Source organism: Acyrthosiphon pisum, chromosome A1, assembly GCF_005508785.2.
Source record: "Acyrthosiphon pisum isolate AL4f chromosome A1, pea_aphid_22Mar2018_4r6ur, whole genome shotgun sequence".
Taxonomy (NCBI): Eukaryota; Metazoa; Arthropoda; class Insecta; order Hemiptera; family Aphididae; genus Acyrthosiphon; species Acyrthosiphon pisum.
This window is the reverse complement of record NC_042494.1, coordinates 86,251,727-86,261,155: the sequence shown is the minus strand read 5'-3', so window position 1 is coordinate 86,261,155 and position 9,429 is coordinate 86,251,727. Positions and strand designations below refer to the sequence as shown.

The 9,429-nt window shown below is 34.1% G+C and overlaps 1 protein-coding gene across 3 annotated transcripts in view; it reads left to right on the top strand.

The window, feature by feature from the left end:
- LOC100161300 (receptor-type tyrosine-protein phosphatase kappa) overlaps window positions 1-1,295 on the top strand; it is a 194,455-nt gene extending 193,160 nt beyond the window's left edge. For 2 of the 3 annotated variants that reach the window (XM_029487675.1, XM_029487677.1), the window contains one exon: window positions 1,159-1,295. In XM_029487675.1, the coding sequence (XP_029343535.1) occupies window positions 1,159-1,239 (81 nt within the window). In that variant the 3' untranslated portion in view covers window positions 1,240-1,295. The remainder of the gene's footprint in view (window positions 1-1,158) is intronic. The other variant, XM_029487676.1, reaches the window with a different exon arrangement.
- Window positions 1,296-9,429: the final 8,134 nt, after the last annotated feature.

Below are 9,429 nucleotides of genomic sequence, written 5' to 3'. Positions count from 1 at the left end.
CCCGTGGGTCTGTGACAAGTCAAAACTGAATATCCCCCTCCTTTCGAAGAAGCTGAGCACGCCACTGGTTTCGGAATCAGTAAAAATGTTCCCGTTTTTTACGACTTTCACTACCAGTTATTATCATCAGACCGTCCGTTTCCGACGAATAACAAGCACCCGAGGGGACCATATTATACGATTGCCGTCGTTTTGGTTATTCTGTATTTCGTCGAAACTTTTTACAATGAAATCGTTATTTGTTTATCTTGCCAGGATATTCTCTTCATTACTTTTTTAATATTGAAATGTATATTATTCCAATTTTAAGAACTTATAAATTTTTTCATACTACATAGTCAGCTACATGTTATGGTACTTATAGCCACTATAGTTACATATTATACGTACACCAAAGTATTGACCATAATACATTTCGTCTAATATTTTTCCGCAGAAAATCTTTTAACCGAGATTCGGGAGTAAAATAATTTTTACCAAAAACAATTTGTTCAAGTACAATCACACACAATCAATGACTGTATAGTTTATACTGTAATAATATTACATTGACATTTTGAATATAAATTGTGTTTTCCAAAATGTATTTTCTAAGGGTGTCAAAGAAGTTTAATACTAATAGTAACAGTTTTCCGAATTATTTGTCAATCCGATAGGTACTGTTGCACTTCGAAAAAACAGTTTACACAATTGTATAATAATAAGTGTGGATGAAAAGTCAATTTAGACATTTATTGGTTAGTAAATAATAGTATGATCTATATAGACTGTTTTTCAGTTGATGAAATTAATTGCACGAATTATCAATTAACTGATACCCATATAGATTTTAGGGGGGGGGGGCATGATGTAAAATTATCTCCTCCTGGTTCTGTTTGAGGGAGCCAAATTATACTTTTGCCCCTCCCAACATCAGAAAACAAGGTTTGCAGAGGTGGCACAAGAAAAATGAATAGTTTGCACATATTATCCCTATATAATATTCAAATGAAATTTTATGTGTCTGCAGTTTTTTTAATTTGCATTCCTATATATTCACTCCCCATAATATATGTTTGCCGACAGTATCACCAATATATGCTGCAGTGCTACCTACCCTAACTTATATTGGGTATAGTTCTAAATAAATGTGTTAATCCTTTGCCGTTGTCGTTCCAGACTGAGTACAAGTACTGTTATGATCTGGTGTTGCACTACGTGCTGCACTACCTGAATAAGGACCAAAAGGAGAAGAAATGAGATTACGAGGTAGAAGCTCAGTGGTACTGTCAGTTCGGTAGGGGCGCGGCGCAACCACTGACGCCCGACCAACCGGGCGACGACGCCGCGACGTCCCGGGGCGAAGGCTGGGGCGCGTCCGGGTCTGGCGACGGGCATGGCGCAGCTCCCTCGCCCATACCGTACCCGGGACGGTACGTGGTCGTCAAGCAGTTCGCGGTCGACCGGCCGGACGCGCACCCGCTGCCCGACATGGCGCCGCTGCACTACTACAACCCGTACTACCTGAGGCTGGACCTGAAGACGCACAGCACGCGACTGCTCCACAGCTCCATTCAGCAGACCAGCGTGGACGCGACGCCCGAACACCACGCGGCCGTCGTTTCCGGTCTGACCGCGGCCGGCGTGCTGCTTCCGGAACCGGAACCGTTAGCGTCCGCGCCTGCAGTGCCGTCGTTGTTACAGCGCAACGATCACCGTAGCTGTTCGATCGCTTCGACCGGCAAGAAGACTGTCGCGTTCGCCGACACCGTGGACGTCTGCGGCGGCGGTGACGAAGACGACGATGATATCGTGGACATCAACCACCGGCTGATTGCGGCCGCGGTGACGAAAACGGCAGCCGCGGTCCGTATACAAGTCTTGCCGGCGCCAGTCGTCCGCCCCAGGTCTACCAACGTGTTGCAAGTGCATTCGCAGACGGGTGAGGTGGTCGGGGACTTGCTCATTGAGCGGAAGCGTGACCCACCGCCGTCACTGTCACCGCCGTCCACAGCGACAAACACGGCCACTCCGTCACCGGTCGACGACGACCCGTCGACCTGTTCGACCACCGGCAGTAGCCGGCGCAAGCGACACGAGATGTTCTGCCGACGGCGACAGTCGCCCGTGTACAGCTGCGACGACGGCGCCGGCGAGACGGTCTATGTGGCCGGCTCACCCGCGGCCGACAGCGCGTCGTCGTCTTCGGTGTATGAGAGCTGCGACGACGACCTGTCTGCTGTCGTCGTGCTGGGCGCCGAGCTCGGCAGGCCGCCGTTGCGCCGGTCAGCTGCAGCGGCCGTTAACGGTTATGCTGGCTGCTGTCCTTCGTGATCCGCGGTCCGCGTGTGTTAGGTAACCGCCGCCACATTAAAATCCAATATTGTAACAATATTTTCACCGCCTCTCGCTCTCACAAACACTTAAACATACTCACACTTTCTCTCTCATTCTCTCACACACACACACACACACACACACACCTAAAACAGGGTACAGAATAAAACAAGGTAAACTATTCCTCATATTATATTATTATTCTGCCGTAAATAGTTAGGTAAATTATGCATTCAACGCGTGAGGCGATCGTGTATCTTTATAATACCGTATAAAATATATAGTACACAATATTATAGGTGTGTATTGTTATAATATAATATATTAACTATTATACCGCGGTTACGGTTACCACTACCTTGCGCTCCCGCTCACCAGCATCCAGGACAGCCCTATATTATTATAATTATTGTAAATCCATCGTATATCAATTGTGTAATATATATGTTAGCGTTAATGTATGAAATTCCGTAATTACGGATACTTTCAGTTAATGTATTGAATGAATACGAAAATACATACTTCAACTAGTTATTCAACAATTTACATACTAACTAGATATTTTATAAATTATCAATACCTAACGGTTTAGTTATTGTACTTGAAATTATTATTAAATCTATAAATAAAATATTAATATTCATTTTGAAAAAGTCTGTTCTCATTTGTACAACGTCAATATTTATTTAAATTATTAAATTGTTTAACAAATTACAAATTAAAAAAAAAAAAAATCATAAAGTTGAACGGTGCCTAAATTATTAGATAAAATATTAACATTAATTTTGAAAAAGTTTATTCTGATTTGTACTGAATTGTACAACATGGTAGGTACAACACTACAACGACAATTTAATAACAAATATTGTACCTACCTATGTTATCTACTCCACTCTCGCGGGTTATGAACCCAATGATGACTATAAATTACATACCTTAGCGAAAACCCAACTGGTATTATATTTATTAACTAGTAAAACCGTGTAATTTATAATAAATGAACCAGCATATTTAGGAATCTTATATAGAATAACTAGTCATTTAATAAAATATAACGTATTACATACATTACCGCCAACATATATATATATATATATATCGATAACAGCACCACTGACTATAATAAATATTATAATATTATGTAAGTATATACGTAGTACATATTGTATATACTCACAAAAAGCGTGTATATAATTTATACGTAAATAGAGATCGTACTTTTATCCACTAAGAAATTTGTACATAATATAATATATAAGTGTATCGATTGTATATTATTATTATTATTATTATATGTTATGTTATTCTATAATGTATATAATATATTATGTATAAGGTACGCATTGTATTTAAAACGCGTGTCACACGGTGTTCAATTCAAATAATCGGGGTAATTTTTGATGTTGAATTATATAATATTGTATTAAAATTGAAAATACAGGGTGCGCGTGTTATATTATGCATTGTTATTATTATTATTATTATTATTATCATCGTGAAGGTATTAAAAAATAAATTTAAAAAAAAATTGTAGAAAGGGTTTGCCGGAACGCACATTAATGCATGAATAAACCCATATTATATAGGTTATAGTATATATAGGTATATAAATATATATTATTATAATATACTGGTATTTTAGATAGACACATATATATATAGGTAAGGTATCTTCGAAACGAAATCATATACGTATAATATAATACAGTATATTAGAGTAGAATGACGCTTCTATATTATGATATTAAAATAATATTTTAATATTATCATATTATGATAACAAACAGTGTATTAGAATTGTAGGTACTCGAACCATTTTGTTTTCGTCGGTATATAAGCATAATATTATTATAAACAACAAATCGTAATTTTAATTGCTTGTAGTTACCGCAAATACCAGCCATTATTAAAGGTAGGTACCTGGTGCAATACGATGTATAACTCTTCTAAATGCCGGGCCACGCAAATTCGCAGTATTTTGCAGCATACGTGCATTATCGTCCATGAACATCGGTTCGGAACGTCATACAAATTACAAGAATACATTATAATATTATATAGGCACAGAAGCGTGCGAATCTCTTCGATAGTGTAATAGAAGTGTTGGGAAAACCTTACTGAAAAATTTGAAATATTTTTACCACGCGTATTCCTCCCCTGCAGCGGCGCATATTATCCAAACTTAAATCGCCGACTGCTGATTTTCCAGCAAACCCCATTTTGGCATGCACACCTTTTATAATTGCTTTTCCGAGACGAGTGGTGCAAAGTTAAGGTGTATATATTATTTAGTATAAAATTAAAAAAGTCCGTTCGGCAAACCCTACGATCGCGCGTCGGTTAATTTATACAACTTTTGTTCCTCGTAATTAGTTTTAATTCACTTTTATACTAATAATATTATATATTTTTAAATTATTTAATTCCGTAATCAAAATATTGTACTGGACCAGTTATGTTATAACGATTTTACACTAGTTATATTATACGATTCGTATTTGTATATGTGTGCATTGTTCTGCAGCCTTTGAAGTTGCAAACTATTATCTTAGCAACTCTATAAATATACATATTAACTACTTATCATCGAAATTGTGTACTGTTTGTTCAATTATTTTTGTACCAGTAATAGCATTGGCTATTAAAAGTACCTACCTACCACTCAATACAACCCACCACCGATTTAAATAATCTTACAATAAATACATTTCATCACAATTTAAACTAGAAGATTATTTTTTAATAATTTAAAAACGTGTTTAATGCTATTGTCAATTCAGATTTTGGGAAAACATCAATTAATCTAAAATTATTATACTATTATACATTTTACTAAATTTATAACAAATACTATTAATTTAAAGAAACATATAGTGTTTTTATTATTTTTTGATATTGTTGATTAGTAGATAAAAAGGTGCAAACACTATTTTCGTCGCAGCCAATTATTGAAGTCCTTGGGTGAATAACTAGGAGGGTTATAGTATCATTTTTTTGATGTAGACAATATTCAACACCACAATTTTTAACTTGCAGTTCACTATATCTTGCAAGAGGTTCAAAAAAAAACCATAAAATGAACTTTGTTTTTTGACACTCTGTACCCCATTCAGTTTGTGGGTTGGTACCTACGCGTTTTTTTTTGTGCGCTTCACTAGGTCACCATGAAATGAACTCTAATACCATTGCAACTACATTAAATTGTACATTATATGTTTATATAATATTATTTACCAGTTTAAATTCTCGCCAAATTTATTATATGTAACATTTGACGTACCTATTAACAAATTGTATACAATTATTAGAATCCTTAATAATATAGTAAGAGTACTACTGAGTGTCTGAGTAGTAAAATATATAATGGTATATACAGATTAATGTAAATTGAATCATTTGATGGCAGGGTCGGCCTGGCCCAGGCGACTAGGAGGCGATCGCCTCCGAGGCCCCGACCTGTATTTTTCAAGACGAGGCCTTATTTCATTTGTTGAAAATGTTTAAATACAAGTGTATGATCAAACGTACATTAACCGATCGTGTGCGTACTGCGTGGCGCGTGCTGATACCCTAGCCATTGATTACAGCCGCGTCACCCAAACATATTATAAACATTACTGATAATTTATTTTTAGAACCGGTGTATAAACGGGGGTTTTTCGATTCCCGATTAGAAATTGTTGTCGAACAGTAAGTTGACAGTGTGAATTGTTTTCATATAGACATATAGTCTAGTCTAGACGTCTAGTAGTCTAGTATTTTTTGATTTTCTTTTAGCAATTTGCAAAGGAAATTTTAATACAAAAACAAAATATACGGCAAGGTGTCTCATTAATAATTGGTCAAAGTTTGAAATGATTTGTGTGGCAACTTTATTGATTGATATTTATACTATCACCAGCCCTGTTTCAAAATATTTACAATCCAAATCCATCTATTATTTGCAAGCTTGGAAAATGATAGATACCATGAAAAAAGAAATATTAAAAAAAAGAAATAATAATTATGTAATGTTTTTGTTGAAAAAATGCAAACATTTTGCAGAGACAGTTAACAATCACTACTTTAATGAAAACTTAATCGATATTCAAGATGATTTTCCTAAAAAAAGAATTTCTAAAAAAAAATATTACCTGGTGAAAGTTGTCAAGATGAATCCAGAAGTGTTAGTTCATTTGAAAAATTCAAACTAAATTCTTTTAACATTTTGGATACCATACTTAATAGTATTGAAAAAAGATTTGTTCCAAATGAAAATTTACTCAGAGACTGCAATTGGTTAGACCCAAAATCGTTTTCCAACATTGAGTCAATGAAACATAGTGATGCTTTAAAAACTATTTGTGAATTGGCAGGAGTAGACAGACAAGTAATATGCTTGGAGCTAAAACAATGTGCTTCTCAATTTAAAAATTTCCTACCAGATTTATCTTCTAGTGATTTAAATTACAAAAATAATACAAATACTCAAACTATAGGGTGATCGTTTTGTATGCGTGACCTACCGGTCCGATAATTAATATAAAAACATTCAAATTAAAAATTATATAATAAGGCTTTATTTTATTATTACAGATTACGGATTATATTCAATATCAGTCAAAATATATTATTATTACAGTTTACGGATTATTACAGATTTTGTGGTAATAGTTTATTCTTTTGTAAAAATTCTAATACTGTTTTTTCAGAAGAAATAATCGCATACAATTCGACTGCCAACATTTTAAAGTTTTAAACACGCGATATCGGATTGACGACAGAACAGGACAGGTACCGACAATATTGTCGCCTATTAGGCGTGTTTCGGCAATGCAGTTTTGAGCAACCTGGTAACTAATTTAACAAACAAATTGTTTTGGCGATAATGTTTACTGCAATTGTTTGATAACTGAATGCACTTTTCGACAACCCGGTTGTCGGATTTAGCAAACAATTAAAAACTACGTTAACTGTCTTCGGTTACTGATATAGTGATATCCACGACTGATAACGATTTTATGATTTGTCATCCGAGATCATGATTTAAGATAGTACTATCCATGAATATATAATAAGGTACTATCTTCAAGCCCGGATTAAGGGGGGGGGGCATGGCCCCCGGGCCTCGAAAGCTAGATTTATTTAGGGGCCTCTAATTTGTCCACTACTTTTTTCGTTATAGGCTATGTAACACTAAATAAATCACCCAAAAAAAAAATCGATGATTATTTAGCAAGAAAAAAAGCTTGTAAATTATAATTTATAAATAAAGTGATACATTAATACATTATTCATTATTTATTGCTATGTGCCTATATACCTAATATGTTTTAAATGAGGCCCTTGTACGAAAAAAAAAATATTAAATAATATACAATGTGTTCCAGGGTGAAATGATTGGCCAACGTCATATGAAAGTATACCAAAAATGATGAAGAAATACCCTTTAAAGATTGAATCTAATTTTTTATTTTTTTAGTTATGAGCAATTAACTTCTTTTTATCAAAACCATGCGTATCACGCATTTGTTTATGTATCTTCAAAAATTTTCAACATTTTGACGTAATTTTATTTTTATTTTAAAGCTATTTAATTGTCCTATCAACTGACATACGCAATTAAACCAGAAATGTGCTAATTATTTTTATTAAATTTAAAAAAAGAAAAAAAAGTTGGCAAAAATTAGTATTTTAAATTTTTAAAAGGAAATTGTACGTACATTATTCCAAATAATTTATTATTAACTATGAGTTTTTGATTTTTGTATTATAACAACTAAAATTTACCGAATAGTATAAAATTAAACAAATGACGACCAATTAACCGACTCAATTTTAGGAAAACTAAAATTGTGACGATTAACAAGAATATATTATGAAAACCAAACTTTCAAGGTATTCTAGCTATATTAATGTGTTATTCAGTATAATTTAGCAGAATAATACAAAAAAAAAATTAAAAAACCCATACCAAGTAATCAATTATTTGGAATAATACACGATTTCTTTTAAAAAATGCTAATTTTTGCCAACTTTTTTCTACTTTTTTAATTTAATAAAAATAATTAGTGCATTTTTAGTTCAATTGCGTATTTTGGAGTGTTGATAGGACAATTAAAAAGCTTTAAAATAAAAAAAAATACATAAAAATGTTAAAAACTTTTGAACATACATAAACAAATGCGTGATATGTATGATTTTGATAAAAAAAGTTTGCCATTGACTTAAAAAATAAAAAAGTTAGACCCAATCTTTAAAGGCTATTTCTTTATCATTTTTGGTATACTTTTATATGACGTCGGCTGGTCACTTCACCCCGGAACACATTATATACATTAATATTTTTTTTTTCATACAAGGGCCTCATTTAAAACTTTGGCCCCTGGGCCTCAAAATGTCTTAATCCGGGCTTGACTATCTTAAATCGTCCGAGATCCGAGTATCTGACATCAGCTATCAAATTATAACATAATAAAATACTGTACAGTAAACAAAATGTTTTGGCGATATACCAACCAAGTAGTTAATTGAACAAACAATTCTAGTAACCTGGTTGCTCAAAACTGCGTCGCCAAAACACGGCTAATGTTAGAATGACAAAATATCTATTGGTAAAAACTAGTAAATATAATATAACTATATAGATAAGCAAGCATAGATTGTCTATAGGTACATATAATATAGATAATCGTCTTGGTAGGTCACACACTAAAACCAGTAATACAGGTAGGTCACATACTAAACGAATACCTACTATACTTTGAAAATGTTATGGTTTATAGAAAATGAAAATCTAATAACAAATAACAATAAGTATCCTTAATATATTATATACATTTTATTAATTAATATTGTATAATGTATTAATATTTCTGAGAATGTATCATAGATGGCGTTAAAATCGTGCTCGAACCAGAAACGTATCATCTACACGTATATACTCCGGCCCACGATATGTCAGAATGCGTCCGTCACTGCGCATGGGCACGTAGCCGAATAGAGGGAATGGCATCATGGTGGGAGAAAACAGACGTCACGTATTACTATATGAATGCGCGGTTTACGTATGGACTCTCGTGGGCCGGAGTATACACTCATAGACAATATTATTAATAAACATATTTGTTTATA